Source organism: Giraffa tippelskirchi, chromosome 3, assembly GCF_054371585.1.
Source record: "Giraffa tippelskirchi isolate mGirTip1 chromosome 3, T2T-mGirTip1v1.2.pri, whole genome shotgun sequence".
NCBI lineage: Eukaryota > Metazoa > Chordata > Mammalia > Artiodactyla > Giraffidae > Giraffa > Giraffa tippelskirchi.
This window is the reverse complement of record NC_137277.1, coordinates 6,573,536-6,593,345: the sequence shown is the minus strand read 5'-3', so window position 1 is coordinate 6,593,345 and position 19,810 is coordinate 6,573,536. Positions and strand designations below refer to the sequence as shown.

General features: G+C 48.9%; 2 protein-coding genes across 5 annotated transcripts in view; one reads left to right on the top strand and one right to left on the bottom strand.

Annotated features, from left to right (window-relative positions):
* Positions 1 to 19,810, bottom strand: part of RAB37 (RAB37, member RAS oncogene family) — a 65,858-nt gene that overhangs the window by 27,377 nt on the left and 18,671 nt on the right. The window lies entirely within an intron of this gene.
* On the top strand, positions 1,450 to 18,969 carry CD300LF (CD300 molecule like family member f). 4 transcript variants are annotated; one of them, XM_081580879.1, is made up of 7 exons: positions 1,450 to 1,567; positions 11,475 to 11,804; positions 13,310 to 13,337; positions 14,595 to 14,707; positions 16,802 to 16,824; positions 17,150 to 17,299; positions 17,775 to 18,969. In XM_081580879.1, exons 1-7 carry the CDS (start codon positions 1,525 to 1,527, stop codon positions 17,991 to 17,993), a joined length of 906 nt encoding a protein of 301 aa, XP_081437005.1. In that variant the 5' UTR covers positions 1,450 to 1,524; the 3' UTR covers positions 17,994 to 18,969. The 4 variants fall into 4 exon arrangements, with proteins under 4 accessions (XP_081437005.1, XP_081437003.1, XP_081437002.1 ...); XM_081580877.1 differs by having other exon boundaries at positions 13,238 to 13,337; positions 14,598 to 14,707; XM_081580876.1 differs by having other exon boundaries at positions 13,238 to 13,337.

Genomic DNA, 19,810 nt, shown 5'->3' with positions numbered 1-19,810 from the left:
GCCAAATGATGTCTCTGTTTGCTGAGGCCAGATGTCTCTCAGGATAGCTATTCAGGGTCACAGGCCGAGGCTGGCTCTGCCGAGCAGTGGGGTAGGGACAGAGGGCTGACCGAGTTCTCACTCTGTATCATTGACCTGACTTGACCGCCTGGAAGGAGGTAATGTGAGAAGCCAATTCTGGCCACATCCTGGAAAACCCTTGCTTATCAGCTGCTGCATTTTCCTGTGCAAATAACCCTTCCGACACCTAGTCACTCCTGATAAGGACATGAGGGGCTTAGACCTCTCCCTGGGACTCACTTGCTCCCCGAGACATCACCAGACACGCGTGACACACAGCAAAAGCGGCTGCAGGAACAAAATCGGAGAAAGGTCTGCTCCTTTCCTAATTTCTGGGCTCCATCCCAGGTCTTGCTGGGATTCTGATAGGGGAAGGGGAGGGAAGGATGACAACTCTGACAACACAGAGTTGCCAGAAAGAAAGGGAGTCAGACGGGGGAAGCTGGTGGGTGCATCCTTTATTTCCACTGCAAGAGGTAGTTATTACAAAGTGTGTGTTGAGGGGGTGGGGTGCTAGGGGTGAATGGCCATGAACAATGAGCTGGTTTCTTCAGAAAGGTATAAATGACAAGTTTCTGGAGGATTCAGGCTAGAATCGCTATTCACGGATGCTCACCTTGTAAGCTAGGCACAGTGATAAGAGTTTCTGGTATGTTCTCAGGACAGAGGCCCCTCTTGCCCACTGGACGAGGAGTTCCCTGATCACGTATTCCCACTCTTTGAGTCCTTTTCTTTTAGTAGTAGTCTATTTTTTTTAATGAATTAATTTATTTATTAAAAATTTTTTTCCGGCTGCCCCATGAGCCGCATGGGATTTGTCTCCCAACCAGAGATTGAACCCTTGCCCCCTGTACTGGGACCTTGGGGTTTTAACCACTGCGTCTCCAGGGAAGTCCCAGTAGTCTGGGTTCTGATACTTCCTCATCCTCTCCTTCCCATCTCTGGTCTAGCTTGGAATCTAGACTCTCTCCTCTAAATTTGGCTCAAGCCCCTCTGTGATTAAGTAGAATTCCTGAGCTTCCGGGCTCCTGAGAATTCAGCTATGCTTGAAATAGCACGTGTAGGCCACTGTGTCCATCAGTCTTGGCTCTCCACAACGTCTCCAGCGGTACCAGGCTCCCCCTAGCCCAATCTTCCCACCAGGGGAGAAGGACTGAATAAAAGCCACTCAGACCCAGCGGGTCTGCAACCTTCAAGGCTGAGAAGGAGCAGAGTTCTCCTTTTAGAGAAACCCGTCGAGGCTCCGGCCAGGGAGGTATTTCTCAAAAGCTTATTCACGATCGCTTCTTGCACCGGCCTTGAAAGTTTACTCATCCTTCCGCTTTTCGCCTCATTCGCCAGTGGGAACGGGCCGAAGGAGGAAGTGCGAGAGTGAGAGTGAGCGAAAGCAGAAGGGCTGGAAGTGAAGGAGGCTGCAGCTTGGTTCTCCCTGACTCGCTGCACCCGAAGCCGTGTGAAGGCAAAATGCACCTTCTGCTGCTGTTCTGCCTCTTCCTCCGGCTTTCAGGTGAGCGGGGCCTGGGTCTGTTCATCCGGGAAAAGTTGATGGGGCAGGAGGAAGCGGCTGGCAGAGGAAAGGGGGGGCTCAGCAAGGCGTCCTGCTGAGGCGCCACCTCTGTTTCTAAGCAGTTCTTCCCAGTCGTGAGCCTGTGGGTTTCATCCACTCAGCCCCGCTTTCAGTGTTTCAGGGCCCACACGGCAAACGCGGAAAAGTGGAGCGTGGTCTTCACAATGAAGCCAGCACCAGGCATAACTCCTAACCTCCCGGGGGCTGATCCTTCAGAATGGACGGACTGGTGGCCGCCACTGGTGGGGGAGAGGCAGAGGCGCCCTGGTTGCTCAGGAGAGATGGGGAGTACACACCTCTGTTCTCAGTTTCCAGAAAGTGTTGTGAGCGAGGGAAGGCTCTGGAGAAGGGGTGAGGGTGAAGAGGACCTGGAAGGAAGGGAGGCAGGGAATTTGCCTGATGGAGTGGAAGAGATGGTTCTAGGCTTTCGGGGAAGAAGGAAATAGAATGGAAAGGTCGAGAGAAGGTAAGCTTGGTAGGATGAGGAGGAAAAAGGGGCTAGGATATGAGCAGAGACAGAGGATTGAAGTCAACTTGAAGCTGATGGAGACCTTTTGTTTTTTTTGGCCATGCCACGCGGGACAAGGGATCTTTGTCACCCAACCAAGGATTGAACCCATGGTTAAGACTTGTTAGAAGCGCGAGTCTTAACCACTGGACTGCCAGGGAAGTCCTATGGATATCATTTTGATGAAAAGTCAAGGGGATTTTCTTGGCTTTGACAGGTTGGGGGACCACAGAGCTCAGCGTTTGAGCACCTTCTCTCTCTGGAGTTAGCCTCTTGTTGATCTCACCTCCTCTCTGAGATGACTCCCATTTTTGTATCCCTAGCTTGGACATCTCCCTGAACTCAAGAATCTTCTATCCAGCTCTCCATTTGACATCTTCACTCAGATGTTGACATTTCTTTTTTTTTTTTTGTCCACGTCATGAGCTGTGGGGCCTCAGTTCCTGGACCAGGAAAGGAACCCGGGTCCCCGCAGAACCTCAACCACTGGACTGCCAGGAAAGTCCCAGATGTTGACATTTCACATGTGGCCTGACCACATCTCCTCAGTCAAATTCCTTTCTCTCCCATCTTTGTGTTTGGCAACTCCATCTTTTCAAGTGCTTGGGCAAAACCCCAGGGGCATCCATCACTTCTCTCATATCCCATAGTGATTCTTTGAAATGCAAGCCAGACCATGTCTCTTTTCTGGTCAAAATGACCTGCATCCTAGAGTACAAATCCAAAGTCCTTACAGAGGCTACCAGGTGGTACCTTCTGGGTCTCCCTCCACACCATCTCCCGCTCTCGTCTTCCACTCTGCTCCCCCTGGCTCAACCCACTCCAGCCATCCCAGCCTCTTAGGTGTTCTTTGAACATGCCAGGCACACTCCTGCCACAGGCCCGAGGCCCTTGGTGTTCAATATGCTCAGTGCTCTTCTTCAGATAGCCAAGGCTCCAGGCTCCTGTCTTTGCTCCTCACTGAAGCCATCATTGAAGACCCTGATGAAAATAGCCATTCTCTGGACTTCCCTGATGGTCCAGTGGTTAAGATTTTGTATTTCCACTGCAGGGGGCTTGTGTTTGACTCCTGGCTGGGGAAGTTCCACATGCCATGTGATGTGGCCAAAAAGAAGAAGAAAAACAAAGCAATTCCCTTGCATTACTTTTCTCCATGGTTTATCCTCTTCTTTCCCTCACTTTGATAGACTATAAACTTCAGGAGGGCCGGGACTTTTGTGCTACAACCATGACAGGTGCAGTTTAGACAAATAGTGAGTATTAGTTGAATGAGTGAATGCATCTAATGGACAGGGAACAGTGATTGCTGCATCCCATCCCACCCCCCGAATCTTTGTCCTTCTACTTTCATAGAATCAAACAATTGACGCTGTTAACATTACCTGGAGAGGACATTGCTCATGGGATTGTAAAATGGTACAGCCACTTTGGAAAACAATTTGACATTCTTGAAAATATTAAACATGTGGTTACCACATGAGCCAGCAATTCCACTCCTAGGTATACATCCAAGAGAATGGAAGACATATGTGCATGTAAAAAACATGTATGCAAATGTTCATGACAACATAGTTCATAGGAGCTAAATAACGGAAACAGTTTAAATGCTTGTCAACTGATGGATGGATAAATTAAAACTTGGTGTACTCATACCATGGTATACTAGTCATAAAAGTGAATGAGGTACTGACATATGCTACAGTCTGGATGAGTCTGGAAAACATTAAGCTTGGTAAAGAATCCAAACACAAAAGGGTGTATGTTGTATTATTCCATGCATATGAAATATCTAGAACATGTAACTTCATAGAGACAGTAGATTAGTGGTCCCCAGGGGCTGAGGAGCGAGTCGGGGGAGGGACTCCTTCATACAGGGTCTCTCTTAGGGTGATGACTACGTTCTGGAATTAGTGGTGATGTTTGTACAGCTTCATGAGTATCTCACAAAACCGCTGAACTGTACAACTTAAAAGGTGAATTGTGTGATCTGTGAATTATATCTCAATAAGAAAATAATCAAAGAGCAGAGAGAAGAGTTAGGAGCAGTTATGATCTCCTGAGAAAACTTCCTGTAGTCACCTTTGGATCTGAAGCTCCAGAAGGCATGACAACCGGACAGTCCTTTGTGACCTGTGACTGTTTCACGTGGTCAGCTTTGATCATTCAGTCCATCAGGCATAGAAATGAAAATGATACTTACAAGCTGCGATGCATGATGCAAGCAAAGCTAAGTGCCATGCCCCGACTCAGGGGGCGGTGGGAGTGCTTTCGATGGGGGTGGGCTTAGAAGGAGCCCTCTGAGGGGGAGCCACCTGCGCTGAGACCTGGAGGATAGAGGAAGTTTCTCAGGCACAGGGGACAGCAAGGCTCTCATATGGAAATGAGCTTGACCTTGGTACATCTGAGGAACAGAAGGCCTTTGTTACAGGCCCCACACGCTCCTGTTGGGGCTGATTCGGGGGTTCTGTGCCATGTGCTCTTTGTGACCCCATGGACTGTAGCCCACCAGGCTCCTGTGTCCAGGGAATTCTCCAGGCAAGAATACTGGAGTGGGTTGCCATTTCCTCCTCCAGGGGATCTTCCTGACTCAGGGATTGAACCCACGTCCTCTGTCTCCTGTGTTACAGGCTAATTCTTTACCCACTGAGCAGCTGGTGGGGGGGTTGCTTTTATCTGTTAGGGGGAAAGTTCTTAGAGGAGGAGAGAGACATGTGGCTCGTGGGTGACTGGAGATGGCTTATGGATGCTCAGCCTTGAGTTTCGGTGTGGAAACGGAGAAGGTAGATCTGGGGTGAGAAGTTAGGGGACAAATTGACAAGCAAGGTGGGGAAGGCAGATAAAGGGTTTTGTTCTTCCCCCTGACACCTGGAACAGGGGAACTTGATGGCTAGCAGGTACGAGAGTAGTGCGTGTGTGTGTATACGGTTCGGGAGGGATTAAGACAGAGCAGGAATGTTTGTCTGAAGCAGAACAGGCATAGCTGTGTGATGATAAGAACCCAGTTGCCAGCGTGAATATCGGTGCCAACCTGTAACCAGCCTTGACCATAGAACTTCCGATCACAAGCAGCAGGTTTGAGCAGCACTGCTTCCTTCTTCTCGAGAGCTCACTGTTGCAAAAGTGTGCAGAAAACAACCCAGAATCTTTCCACTGGGCTTTCTAGCAATTCATTTTCTATGAGAAGCAAGACTTTGAATGACTCTTTTGTGGCTCAGTGATAAAGAATCCGCCTGCCAATGCAGGAGACCCAGGCTGGATCCCTGGGTTGGGAAGATCCCCTGGAGAAGGAAATGGCAATCCAGGATTCTTGCCTGGGAAATCCCATGGACCGAGGAGCCTAGTGGGCTACAGTCCATGGGGTTTCAAAAATGTTGGACACAGCTTAGCGACTAAGCAACAACAACAAAAGTTTTTTTCAGAGAAAAATTAGCTGCCTTGTCCCACTTGAGCGTCACGGTGAGTGGTGGCAGAGGTGGACCAGACCCCAGATGTGTTGACCCAGAGCGGAGACTAGCTGATGTCCCCTGTTGAGCTGGAGGCAGGTCCTGCCTGTCACTTACTGACAGTGAGCCTGGCACCTCCCCCCGTGGCTCAGTTTCCACCTGATCTAGGATTACTCTCCATCATCCAGGCTGTGAGTAGCCATGCCCAGGGAAGGTGCTGCTTCTTGGAGCTCCGGGCTGCTTCTGGGCCAGGACGGTTCCCCAAGGCAGAGCCAGTGCTCTGCCAAGGTTGATGGGGAGTGGGCACCCCGAAGAGGGGTCTGAGAAGGGAGTGGACAGATGGTTCAAGGGTCAGTGCGGGCACGCTCAGTCTCTCAATCGTGTCTGACTCTTTGGGACCCCACGGACTGTAGCCCACCAGGCTCCTCTGTCCATGGAATTCTCCAGGCTAGGATACTAGAGCAGGTTGCCATTTTCTACTCCAGAGGATCTTCCTGACCCAGGGATTGAACCCGTGTCTCCTGCTTTGGCAGGCGGGTTCTTTACCACTGCGCTACCAAGGAAGCCCCAAACTAAATGCTCTACAAGCCATTAGAGTCGTGGCAACTAAAGATGAGGTGTCCGTTTATGTTAGAATCCTAGGGCTCTGGGACAAATGACCACAAACTTAGGGGCTTAGAAGAACACAAATTTATAATATTACAGTCTAGAAATCAGAAGTCTAAAATGAGTCAACAGGACAACATTTCTCCTGGTGGCTCTAGGGGGAGAATTCAATCCCTTGACTTTGCTAACTTCCAGAGGCTGCCCGATCTCCTTGGGATGTGGCCCCAGATCACTGCAGTCCCCGCTCCACGATCGTCTCTCCTCTCTGACCCTGACTCTCCTGCCTCCCTCTGATAAGGACTTTCCTTAATTCAATCACACCTGCACAGACCCTTTTCACCATGTAAGGCTGATTTGTGTTCACAGGTTTTGGGGGTTAGGACATCTTTAGGGGCTGTTACTCTGCCTACCACACTATTGAACAGCCCTGTCCATGCATTTGTTTTTCTATGATTTTGAAAGTAGTAAGTTCTTATTATTGATATTTGGGAAAGTACAGGGAAAAAAAAAATGAAGTACAGAAAAAAAATGAAGAATTAGGAAAAATAAAAAACCTCATGTCTGTCTTAATGCTCAAGGCAACTAGTTGTTAACATTCTAGTTTATTTTTGATTTTTTTATGCATTTTAAAAAGTTAGTTGATATTATACTGTATATGATTTTAAAAAACCCTCATTTTCACTTCATATGAGAATTTTCCACATAATTAAAAATATTTCTAAGCCTCATTATCCGTGTTTGCATTATTTCATTATGTATTTATTTCCCTAATTGATGGAAGTGGATTTTGTTTCCTTTATTTTTACTAACTATGTAATGAATCTTTGTTCACACCCTTTTTGTGTGCCTCTCTGATTGTTTCCTGAGGACTAAATCCGAGAAATATCATTACTGGAGCAAAGGGCATGCCTGTGTTTGACACACGAAACTGCCTTACGGCTTTCCGTGTGTTTGAACCAGTTACCTCCCTTCCAGCATCTTCTCATAGTGCCTGGACCACCTGGCCTCGGTCAGCAAAATTCGAGTCATCAACACTTGGTTCATTTGATATGTGAAAAGTGGTGTTGTCGTCCACATTTCTTGTTTGCTATGTTGTTTAAATTAAACATTTGAATTTTATTAGCCACTGAATTTCTTGTTTGTGACTTGCCTCTTATCACTCATCAGTTTTCCAAATGGAGTCTTTAATGTTTTTCTTCTATACATTCTTAATCAAGAGAGACACTGTTGGGAATAGTACCTCCTCCCTGGTGGTCCAGCAGTTAAGACTCTAACTTTCAAGGCAGAGAGTGCAGGTTTGATCCCTGGTCGGGGAGCATGCCTCATGGTCAAAAAGTCAAAACATACAACAGAAGCAATACTGTAATAAATGCAATAAAGACTTTAAAAATGGTCCATATAAAAAAATCTTTAAAAAAAGAAACACTATTAATCCTTTTCTATGTTATTTGTTCCAAATATGTCTCTTTGTCTTTTCAGTCTTTTTTAATTGGTATGTCCAAGTGCTGTCTTTGCATGTAGTCAGATTCCTTACTGACTCTTTTTTGTTTCCTATCATTCATTAATTTCAAGTTTCAAAAATGCTGTCATCTAGAAATTTTATAAATACTCACTTCTATTTTCTTCCAGTTTTAAAAATGCATTCCTGTTTTATGCTGACCTCCTTAATCTCTCTCTATTTACCTAATGGAGTATACTGAGAGGTGACAGGAGAGGGTTATGCCCTAACCCTTCCCTTCCCTGCTTACCGTTTTAGTTTTCTATGTTGTTGCTATTTAGTTGCTAAGTCGTGTCTGACTCTTTGTGACCCCATGACTGCAGCATGCCCAGGCTTCCCTGTCCTTCACTATCGCCTGGAGTTTGCTCAAACTCATGTCCATTGAGTTGATGATGCTATCCAACTGTCTCATCCTCTGCTGCCCCCCTCTCCTCCTGCCCTCAATCTTTCCCAGCATCAGGATCTTTTCCAATGAGTCGGCTCTTTGCATCAGGTGGTCCAAGTATCAAAGCCTCAGCATCAGTCTTTCCAATGAATATTCAGTACTGATTTCCTTTAGGATTGGCTGGCTTAATCTTCTTGCTGTCCAAGGGACTCTCAAGAGTCTTCTCCAGCACCAAAATTCAAAATCATCAATTCTTTGGCACTCAGCCTTCTTTATGGTCCAACTCTCACATCTGTACATGACTACTGGAAAAACCATAGCTTTGACTGTCTGGACCTTTGTCAGCAAAGTGATGTCTCTGCTTTTTAATAGACTGTCAAAGCTTTTCTTCCAAGGAGCAAGCATCTTTTAACTTTGTGGCTGCAGTCACTGTCCGCAGTGATTTTGGAGCCCAAGAAAATAAGATCTGCCACTGATTTCATTTTTTCCCCATCTACTTGCCATGAAATGTTGGGACTGGATGTCATGATCTTAGTTTTTTGAATGTTGAGTTTTAAGCCAGCCTTTTCACTCTCCTCTTTCACTCTCATCAAGAGATTCTTTAGTTTCTCTTCACTTTCTGCCATAGTTTTCTATGATATATATAAAATTCTTAAGCAGACTAGGTCTGTTTTAGGCTGTTGACTGTGTTCGATTGAGGCGCTCACCTAGTCTTGTTAGATTTCCACGCTGGCCTCTTTATTAAGACTGGTACCATTTTAATATCTAGCAGGCAAGTCCTTGCTCATTGCTCAACTTTCAGATGTTAAAAATTCTTGTCTCTTCATTTATTCAGATAACCTCTAGCATACATTACATATAATATTTACTATACATGCATGCATAGACATATATATACATGCACACATATATATTACACCTATGTCTGAAAAAAAATGTACATGTTCTAAAAATGTTCTGGGGGTTTTTGAGTTAAATCTTTAAATGTATTTGGGAAGGAAGAAAATTTTTGCAATATATAGCATATTCATTCAGGATTAAAATATAGCTCTTTTATACTTAAACCTTTATGTCAGTCAAGAAAATTTCAAAGTGTTTGTGCATGATTTTTTTCTATAAGTCCTAATTGTTTCTGTTTGAGTTATTCCTTGGTATTTAATACACTTTTATTGCTGTTGTAAATGGGCACTTTTCCATTTTATTTTCCAATTACTTCTTAGTGGTTTACAGAAAAGCCACTAATTTTAATATATTTATTGTGTTTTTAGCCACTCTACTGAATTCCATTAAAAATGAAAATCCTTTTAAATTGAAGATTTAAATATTTTCCCTAAATGTTATTATTTTCCCCCAATAGTGATATATTTTATATTTTTCTGTGTCTCACTACGTTGGTCAGAATTTCAGAAAATAGCACATACAGGTGGATAACACGTATAGAAAAGTGGATACAGAATCAATGTCCAGGTTGACGATGACAAAGTATACACCAATATCTCACAATCACTGCGGTATTTGCTGAGGCTTTTACTCGATAATCTTTATCAGATAAAGGAAGTTCTACTCTTAATTTGCTAAGAGTTTTTAGAAAATCGAATATGTGTTGACCATGTGGCCTGTGGTCAGGGATCAAACCTGGGTCCCCTGCACTGGCAGGTAGATTCATTACCACTGAGCCACCAGGGAAGCCTCTCTACTTCATTAATTTTTATTACCTTCATTATTTCCTTTCTTCTAGTTTTTTCTTTCTTCCTACTCCTCCTTCTGTTTTTTGTTTTAACTTTTGAAATAAATGTTTGATATATTAAAGTCCACTTTACTTTTCTAATACATGCATTTAGTGCTCTAAAATATCCCTAAGCAGAAAACACAACTGGTCTGCTGGCAGATGGGTCTGGGAGGCCCAGGCCAGATTGCTATTGTTTCTAATTAAGCTGGTGTTTCAAAGAGATTCCTCCTCAAACCCAGGTTTGAGCTACTCCTTAAAAGTGTAAAGATCTGAAACCCCATTGCCTGCTTCTTGCATGAGGACAATGGGGTAAGTGGCCCCCCGCCACCCCATCCAGGGGCATCTGCTCTCCAGACTGCCGAGGTCCTCACCACTTCCCAGGTTCTGACACCAAGTACTAGTGACAACTGCCATTCTTCATGATGCTTGAGGTGTTGTTTCCTTACAGTAAAGAAACATTTCTCTGTATCTCCAATCTTTCAAAGATGAGGAAGTGAAAGAAAGAGCAAGAAAATCATATATATCAGAAAATGCTGCTGCTTTTCTCTGTAATACTTGCCTTCCTGCAGGGCTGTAGTATTCAAGACAGTGTGGATTCGCATTGTTGATGTTGTTGTACAGTGGCTAAGTCATGTCCAACTCTTTGTAACCCCATGGACTGCAGCACACCAAACTGCTTGGTCCTCCACCATCTCTTGGAATTCACTCAAATTCATGTCCATCGAGTCAGTGATGCTCTCTAACTATCTATCCTGGGCTGCCACCTTCTCTATTTGCCTTCAAACTTTCCCCACATCAGAGTCTTTTCTAATGAGGCGACTTCGAATTAGGGGGTCAGAGTATTGGAACTTCGTAAGGATAGATCAATGGAACAGAATGGAACATCCATAAAGAACTCACATATTTGCTTTTTAACAAAGCAACCAAAGCAATTCAGTGGGAAGAAATGGGATCTGGGTAATAAAAATTCCAGAGCCCTGGGAAACTGATCGGCATTACTCTTTTGGTCAATTTCAAAGGTGAGTCAGGAAGATCCCCTGTAGAAGGAAATGGCAACCCACTCCAGTACTCTTGCCTGGAAAATCCCATGGATGGAGGATCCTGGTAGGCTACAGTCCATGGGGTAGCCTATGCTCAGTCGGACACAACTGAGCGACTTCACTTTCACTTTTTCCCTTTCCTACCATGCTGGTTTACTGTAGAACCAGTAAACACAATTAGAACCACTAGGAACAGTTTCTCCAGAGCTGGGTGATGGGTATGTTTCCTCTGGGCCTCCTGAGGTCGTCAGTACAGAGTCATCTTCTGTGGAAATAGGTCCTCTGCTCTTTCTTCCCCATCAGACCAGAGTAACACAGGGATGGCTGCAAACAGACATGGCTGGAAATGGAAAGACTTACTGGCTACAGACAGGGGAAGGTGGGGGGAACTACAGGAAGCTACTCTTGCTCTGGGTCAATGTTATCATTTTGTTGAGATCTGCAGTTCTGTTTTCATGGGATTTTCCTGGTGGCTTTGGCTAGAATTTTGAAGGACAAAAAGTCCGTCTTGATCTGTCTTCCTTGACTGTTACTCAGCTCAGGAGACACTTGGGTCTGGTTGAACTATTCACAATGCGGGAGGCTGTGGCCCTGCCCCCAGGGCGGGAGGTGACAGGTACATGGATTTGTATTTCCAGGCTCATCTGCCATCTCTGGTCCCAGAGAAGTGAGAGGTCAGGAGCAGGGCTCACTGACTGTGCAGTGTCGATACGACCCTGGGTATGAGACCTACGTGAAATGGTGGTGCCGGGGGGCTGACTGGGGCAGCTGTCAGTTCATCGTTAAAACCACTGGATCAGAGAAGGAGGTGAAGAAGGGCCGCGCGTCCATCAAGGACAACCGGAAGGACCGCTCGTTCTCCGTGACCATGGAGAAGCTCAGGCTAGATGATTCAGACACTTACTGGTGTGGGATTGAGAGAATTGGAGCTGACCTGGGGGACAAGGTAGACGTGACCATTGACCCAGGTAAGAGTGTGTGGATGTGTGGACGTGTCTCTTCAGGGCCTGCTCTGTCCAGGGACCCAACTGTCCCTCAGAGTGAAGGTCACAGGGGTGCAGGAGTCCTGAGGTCTCACAGAGCCCCCGCTGACCACCTGGGCTGGAGGGGCAGGGCTTCCCCTCGATGCTCTCCTTGGCTCCAGGGCCTCCTCCGGGACGGGATCAGGCTTTCCCAGCACATTGTTTTCCTGTGCACAGTCAGTGTCTGAGTCTGTTCCCAAGGAGATGAAGGTGGTGGTCCCAGTGTCAGTCTGTGGGCCAGAGGGACCCTCTTCTGTGGGACCTGGAGACCCCGATTTCTGCCAGTGCTTTCCTGGGACCCATGCTGCCCTGGGGGTGTTCCTGCTCTTTCTGGAATTCAGGGTTGGGTCTTCAGAGCTGCTGTTCCCACCTGGTGTTCCATATCACACCTCGGGGGAAAGACCCAGCCCAGTGGGGGATGATCTGCTTAATTTTGCAGGTGTGGAAAGGGCTCCACTGTCAGAGGGCTGTATTTCCAGTGCCTGAAACCCCATCATGAGCCATTTACACATTTGGAATGATTGATGCTCTCTTCTTAAATCCTTCTAGAAGGCAAACACTCCTGGGCATGTTAGCTCAGCGATCTTGGTTTGACATAATTTATCTGTTGGGCTCTGCTTCTGCTGATCCTTAGATAGATGACACCAGCTCACGGGGCACCTGTGTGGCAGGGGGGGCTGGGTACAGTCAGCAGTCACCACCACCCCCGCCCCACGCTCACACCTGGAACCTGTGAGGCTCATTATACTTGCAAAGTACAACACGTTCATCATCTCATTCAATCCTGACAACATTCCTGAGAACTATCCCCATCGTGGGAGCTTAATAACGTCCTCCAAGTGCAGGCTCTTCCTGAACCTCGGGATTTTGCTCAGGGATGGCCCTGACCTTTGAAGTCCCGGATCTTGGCTATGTCAGCTGCCCCTGGTCTACTCCTTTGTGCTCAGTTGCTCTGTTGTGTCCAACTCTTTGTGACCCCATGGACTGTAGCCCCACGAGGCTCTTCTGTCCATGGGATTTCCCTGCAAGGATACTGGAGTGGGTTGCCACTGTGGATAAGTAGATGGGGGAGGCACTGGCCGAGGCCCTGTCATAAGCAGCTGCAGCATTCGATTTCAGCTGACCTTCAGCTGCCCTTGTCCTGAGGCGACCCTGGGCCCCTCTAACCTCCTGGGACCTGTGCCAGCCATACTGCCTCTGAGGCTCTGAGTCTCCTGGAGGCCAGGGAGATATGAGCAGTCCGGGCTGTCAGCCCCTCCCTTGGCCCTGCTCCAGACTCCTCAGGGCAGCGAGGCCCATGCTCCCAGACTCAGAGCCACGTTTAGGGTGGCGGGTGGGTGAGCAGGCAGAGTGGTGTGTAACCTGGTCTCTATGCCAAGTACCAACTACAGTGCCGACCACCACTCCCACCACCTCCACTGTCAGTACAAAAGATGATGTTCACTCCTCAGCTGAGACCAGCTACCACTCCAACAACAGGTAAGCCAGCTCCAATGCTGCCATTCCTGGCGGACCACTGGGCCCAAACTCCTCGGAAGGGGGCACCCTTTGTAGTTCCAGGTCGCAGCCAGAGCTTGTCTCTGCACTCTTGGGCTCAAGGATGCCAGGGTCCCCTCTCACTTGCTCTCACAGCTCAGGAGGCCAGAAATGAAACCAAGTGTGGGCAGGTTGGCTCCTTCTTGGGACTCTAAAGTAGGGTCTGTCCCAGGCCAGTCTCCTCACTTCTGGGGGCTGCCAGTAAGCTGAGCATTCCTTGGCTTGTGGCAGCATCACGCCAACCTTGGCCTCTGACATCACATGGCCTTCTCCCTGTGTGTCTGTGTGCCCCAATTCCCCCCACCTTTTTTATTTTTTAAATATTTATTTATTTGACTGCACTGAGCCTTAGTTGTGGCATGTAAACTCTTAGTTGCCACCTGTGGGATCTAGTTCCCTGACCAGGATTTGAACCTGGGTCCCCTGTATTGGGAGCGAGGATTCTTAGACACTGGACCACCAATTTATCCTTTATAAGGACACCAGTCACTGGACTCGGGCCCATCATGATCCAGCATGACCTCATCTTAACTTGACAACCTCTGCAGAGATCTTACTTCCAAATGGATTTTAGGTTCTGAGTGAACTACCGGGTGAAGGACACTGTTCAGCCTGCACAAGGGGCAAGCAGAGAAATAGGAAAACCTTTTCAGAGCCTTCGCTATGCAATTTCTGTTTGGCCTGAAGACCCACAGAAACACCATGTGGAACCCTCCTCTCCATCTTTTTTTTTTTTTTTTTAAACCAGGACTTCCCTGGTGGTCCAGTGGCTAGAACTCTGTGCTCCCAATGTGGAGGGCTTGGGTTTGATCCCTGGTTAGGGAGCTAGATCCCACGTGCAGCAACTAAGAGTTTGCCTGCTGCAGCTAAGACTCAGCGCAGTCGAATAAATGAAATATTAAAAAAAAAATCTTTGGAGAACTCCCTGGTGGCTCAGTGGTTAGGATTCAGTGTTTTCACTGTGGAGGGCACAGGTTCAATCCCTGGTCAGGGGACTAAAATTCCATAAGCCCTGTGGTGTGGCCAAGAAAAGGGAAAAAAAAAATCTTTGAGGGCACCCAGGAGTAGGGATTTCCCAGGCTGGAAACCACAGCCCTGCAGTCAGAAGGTCTAAAGGTGTGTGGCCATCTCTGCCCCCAGGTGGGTGGGATAAGGTCAGGGCAGGAGCTGAGCCACGGGGGCCTGCTCTGTCGTTTCCAGCAGCAACGGCCTGAAGCTCAGTGTCCTCCTCCCTCTCATCTTCGCGGTGTTGCTGCTTCTCTTCACGGTGGCCTTGTTCGTGGCTTGGAGAATGGCGAAGCGACCCAAGAAAGGTGAGGGGACCGGGCTGATGCTGGGCTGGGGCTGGGCTGGGGCTGGGCTGGGTAGCAGTGCGTGGGGTTGACGGCCCGCGTGGTCATCCTGGAGCCTTCGGACCCACGGATCACCTGCGTACTCCGAAAGGGTCACTGTCCCAAAGGCCACAGCAGCTGGAGGTTTGTGGGGCTGGAGCTTGGAGGTGAGCCCAGGAGGCTTCAACATCAGGTCTGCCTTGAACATCCCTCCTTGTTCTTCTTGCCTCTTTGCTCTGCCTCCCTGTCTATTTCCTGATTTGGCTTTTGGTGGCAGAGGTGATGATGACCTTAGGCAGGCAGCCCTTCTAGGGTACCCACACCCTTTAGAGTCTTGACCACCACTTCCTGTGGTTGTCATGGAGGGACTGAGTTGACATGGGGGCAGAGGGAAACACCCACAGGCAAGTATGCGCACATGAGCAAATGTACACACACGTGTGCATGAACACACAGACATGTATGCATGCACAAACACAGCCCACACATGAATGCACACATGTGCTCGGACACACACATACACAGTCCTCTGGGTTTCCTCAGAAAGGCTGGTGGCCACTCCTATTTTTATTTGTATATTTTTGGCCGTGCTGGGTCTTTGTTGCTGCTCAGGCTTTTCTCTAGCTGCGGTGAGCAGAGGTGACTGTCTAGTTGCAGGCTTCTTATTGCAGTGGCTTCTCCCATTGCAGAGAACAGGGCGTGAGGGGTTCAGTAGTTGTGGCTCCTGGGCTCCAGAGTACAGGCTCAACAGTTGTGGTGCATGGGCTTAGTTGCCCCAAGGCATGTGGGATCTTCCGGGACCAGGGATCGAACTCATGTGGCTTTGCATTGGCAGGCGGATTCTTTATCACCCTGCTACCAGGGACGACCCTAGGCCTATTTTTGCTCTTCCTCTTCTCCAGCCTTTTCTCAAGCTACCCTCCTTGTTTTATGTAAATTTACCCTTTAGGGAAGGGCCCTTGCTCACGAGTCTGCACTTGTCAGTCATGAGGTTTGGCCTCAACCAACTCTTTTCCTGTCTGGCTCCACTTCCACATTCTTACAATAATTGCACCTTCTCCTTCTCAGAATCCAGCGGGACATGAGCTCTCACGGGGCCCTGTTTAACGCTACTTCCTCCCCACAGCCTGGGGAATCTTGTAGTTTGGGAAAAGGGGAGCCTGACTCTTGGCTCATCATATTTTCTCCCAAATGTATTGTCCCGGACCTAAATACTTTCTGTCCCCCCTAAAAACCGGGGGAGGGGGTTATATTCTTTCTCTGTAGTCTCCAAAACTAGGGGCAGGAGAGGGCAGGGAGGTAAAGAAATAGGAACCAACTGAAAGCTGGTCCATACAGTGTGGACTCAGCTCAAGTGCTCCACTTGGAGAACAGCTTAGAACAATCCTGTCTCATGCGCGAGTTGTACTGCTGCAGCCCTTGTGTGCCTGGGACAGCCAGCACCGGGAAAGCATAGAACGGGCTCGGCCACCTAGCAGCCCACATCCTACCCGAAGACTAACCAGAATCAGCGGGACAAGGGTGTTGTTTTGCAGGTTGAGAAATGGTGGAGTTACAGGCAGAATTCCAGAAGATATAGGCTGAACCTAATCCCAGAGGAGTTGATAGCTGGCAGGGCCACCTGAGCATCTGATCACACAGTTCTGCGATGTGGGGGATAGATGGACTGAGGTCTCCTTATTTGTCATCTGAGAGATGAGAATTAGAACCAGGTCTCTTCTCAGGTGGCTCAGCAGTAAAGAATCTGCCTGCAATTCAGGAGATGTGGGTTCGATCCTGAGTCAGGAAGATCCTCTGGAGTAGGAAATGGCAATTTGCTCCAGTATCCTTGCCTGGGAAGTTCCATGGACTGAAGGGCCTGGCGGGGTGATGGTTCATGAGATTGCAAAGAGTTGGATGCAACTGAGAGACTGAGCATGCGTGCGTGCGCGCGCACACACACACACACACACGCACACACTCACTCACTCTCTTCTCTGAGCTTGAAGCCTAATTCACTTCTTTTCTTTCCCAGACCTGGGGGCACGCGTGAGTCTCTGAATGGGCTTTCTAACTCTGGTTGTTTTTGTCTTTTAGCTGCTGGGACATCCCCAGTGCAGGTAAGAGAGTCCCCGAGGTCAGAGCAGAAACACCGGACACCTTGCCCCCCCTCTTGTTTTCCATCTCCCAGGAGCACCGAGGCCCAAGTGCCTCAGACAGTCCCTGTGCCCAAGTGTCTGTATGCTCACAACCCAGCTGCAAGGGCTGGGAAGGGGCCCGGGAAGATGCTGGAATCAGCAAGAAGGGAGGGGGGCTTGGGAGGGGGCAGGCATGGGAGGCTGAGAGGAAGTGGAGGTTGCAGAGGAAGCTGGGAGCGGGGCATCCCTGGGAAGCAGCGAGCCACGTGTCCCTCCATGGAAGAGGAACCTGCGTCTTGTCTCCTAGGTGCTTCAGCCCCCGGGGAGCGACATCTGCTACGCAGACCTGGACCTGCAGCAGATTGAAAAGCCCTCTGGCTCCTCCTGGAAGAAGGCCTCTGGGAGGGCCCCCTCCTCCCCCCAGGCCTGCCTGGGGGACGGGGACTATGCCAACACGGTATGTGCTCAGTGGGGCTGCTGTGGGGCTCGGACCAGACCCGCTGTTGCCTCCTCCTTTGAGGATGGGTTTTCTCTCGCCCACGTGGGAAGATGGGTGCTGAGCAAAGATGCAGCCATTGGAAGACTGGCTGGCAGAGCCCCTGCAGGCTTTTGGCCTTTGGCATCACGTTCATACCAGACCTCAGCACTGGAGACTCAGAGCCCAGTCAGTCATGGTCCATACGCTGGGTGTAGCCAAGTGACCCGCTATTCTGTGCAAATGTGTTGCCCTGGCACAGAATTGAGGGAGAGCACCTTCTGCTACGACTGGGGCTCAGGGTGCCTGGCTGAGTGGAGGGAGGAGGGGCTGGAGGGCCTGGGAGAAGCCTCCAGAAGTCCTGGAGGGTCTGTCTCCCCGGGGTCCTCCAAGGCTTTCTCCACGTGTGGGCAGCCTCCGGCCAGCGCCTCTAACCCCGAGAACATCTTCACTGCAGGCTGACATTTTCAGGGACAACATCCCCTACACTCCTCTAACCCCGAAGACATCTTCACTGCAGGCTGATGTTTCCAGGGACAGCATCACCTACGCGGCTCTGTCTTTGGACACCTCGGATGAACAGCCAACCTACAGCAATATGGAGCACCTCAACGCCCCCCCTCCCAGCAAGATCCTTGAGGAGTCCACGGAGTACAGTGCCATCAGAAAGCCTTAGCCTCAGCCCCAGAGGCCCCTCTCTGAGCCCCCTCGAGACCTCTGAGTACCTTCCTGCTCCATTTGTCTGCTTTCTGCCCCCTCTGTCCCCTCAGGGGACCAGCCAGTGACTGAGGTCTCTGACTGATGCAGCTGGCATCACGGCCAGCTCTGGTCTGATGGCTTGGGGTCTGGACTCAGGGAGCTTCTGAGGGTTAGCTTCTGAGGGTCTTTCCACATCCTGTTCTCTCCCACACAGCTTGAGACAGGGTTGAGGATACAGACTGGAGCTGCTGAGGGAGTAAGCAGGATGATAATAATAATAACAGTAATTTACTTCTATTTATTGCTTATCATGGGTGGTGGGCTTCCCTGGTGGCTCAGACTGTAAAGAATCTGCCCGCAATATGGGAGACTGGTTTGATCCCTAGATCGGGAAGATCCCCTGGAGAAGGGAATGGCAACCCACTTCAGTATTCTTGCCTTGAGAGTCCCGTGGACAGAGGCTACAGTCCACAGGGTCACAAAGAGTTGGACACGACTGAGTGACTCACACTTTCACTTTCACTTTATCATGAATGGTGGACTGAATAATGGTCCTTGAAGTTATTCGCATCCAAATCCCCAGAACCTGGGAACATTACCTTCTGGGGCAAAAGGGACTGTGCAGATGTAACGGAGTCAAGGATTTGGGGATGGGGAGATTATTCTGGGTTATCCAGCTGGGCCCTAAGTATAAGCCCAAGGGTCCTTATAAGAGGGAGGTGAGCAGGTCACAGAGAAAAGACAGTGATGGTGGCCGGAGCAGAGGTCAGGATGATATGGGCAGGATCCAGGGAATACCACAGCCTCCAGGAGCTGGAAAAGGCAGGAACAGAGCCTTCCCTGGGGCCCCCAGAAGAGCCAGCCCATCCGACACCTTGACTTTAGCCCAGTGAGACTGATTTCCTACTTCTGGCCTCCACAATTATAGGAGAATAAATTATTGTTTTCACGAAGCCACTGCGTTTATGGTAATTTGTTACAGGAGCAATAGGAAAAGTATACTATTGTGACAGGCACTCGTCCCTAAATGCTTTACCTGCAGTAACTAATTTAATCCTCGTTACAACCCTAAGAAGATGCTTTCATTACTGTCCCCACTTTACAGATGAAGGAATCTGGGTACAGAGAGGTTCAGTGACTTACCAAGTTTTACCCCTAGCAAGTGGCTAAATTGAAATTTGAACTTGGGCATTTTGGCTCCAGAGTCCAGAGTCTGGGCTACCACCTGGGCTGTGTGTATAAGGAGGACAATGTGTGTGTGAGTGTGTGTGTGTGCGTACACAGTTACTCACACAGGGATAGTCAGTGAGTATCTATAGATGCTGGACTGGGACTTCCCTGGTGGTCCGGTAGCTAAGATTCTGAGCTCCCGATGCAGGGGGTCTGGGTTCGGTCCCTGGTCAGTGAATGAGATCCCACACCCCACAGTTAAACATCGAAGATCTGCTGCTGTAACGAAGACCCAGCACAGCCAAATAAATAAACAGAAATAGTATAGATGCCGGACTTACTGTCTTTATTCTAGGGTCCCAACCCCTCTCTCTCTGGAATCCTGATTCCTGTTTCAGCTTGTCATCTCCATGGTTACCAAATTAGTCCAGTCCCTGGCCTGGGGTCCCTCTTGTTCTGTGTCCCTGAGTCCATCCTCCTCCCAGCAGCCAGAGGGATCTCTTTAAAGCACAGACATGATCACTCTCTGCTTGTAGCCTCCTGTGGCTTCTTCCACAGAACCAAGGGGGCCAGGGGATCCACGGATCCCTGTCTGCCCCAGGACCCTCTTTCTGGCTACTCTTC

Excerpts from the sequence above, each read along its gene's own strand:
- CD300LF (XM_081580876.1), top strand. The coding sequence starts at position 1,525 with ATGCACCTTCTGCTGCTGTTCTGCCTCTTCCTCCGGCTTTCAG. Across the intron at positions 16,825-17,149 it reads CTGGGACATCCCCAGTGCAG|GTGCTTCAGCCCCCGGGGAG; the intron begins GTAAGAGAGTCC and ends CTTGTCTCCTAG. Across the intron at positions 17,300-17,774 it reads ACGGGGACTATGCCAACACG|GCTGACATTTTCAGGGACAA; the intron begins GTATGTGCTCAG and ends TCTTCACTGCAG.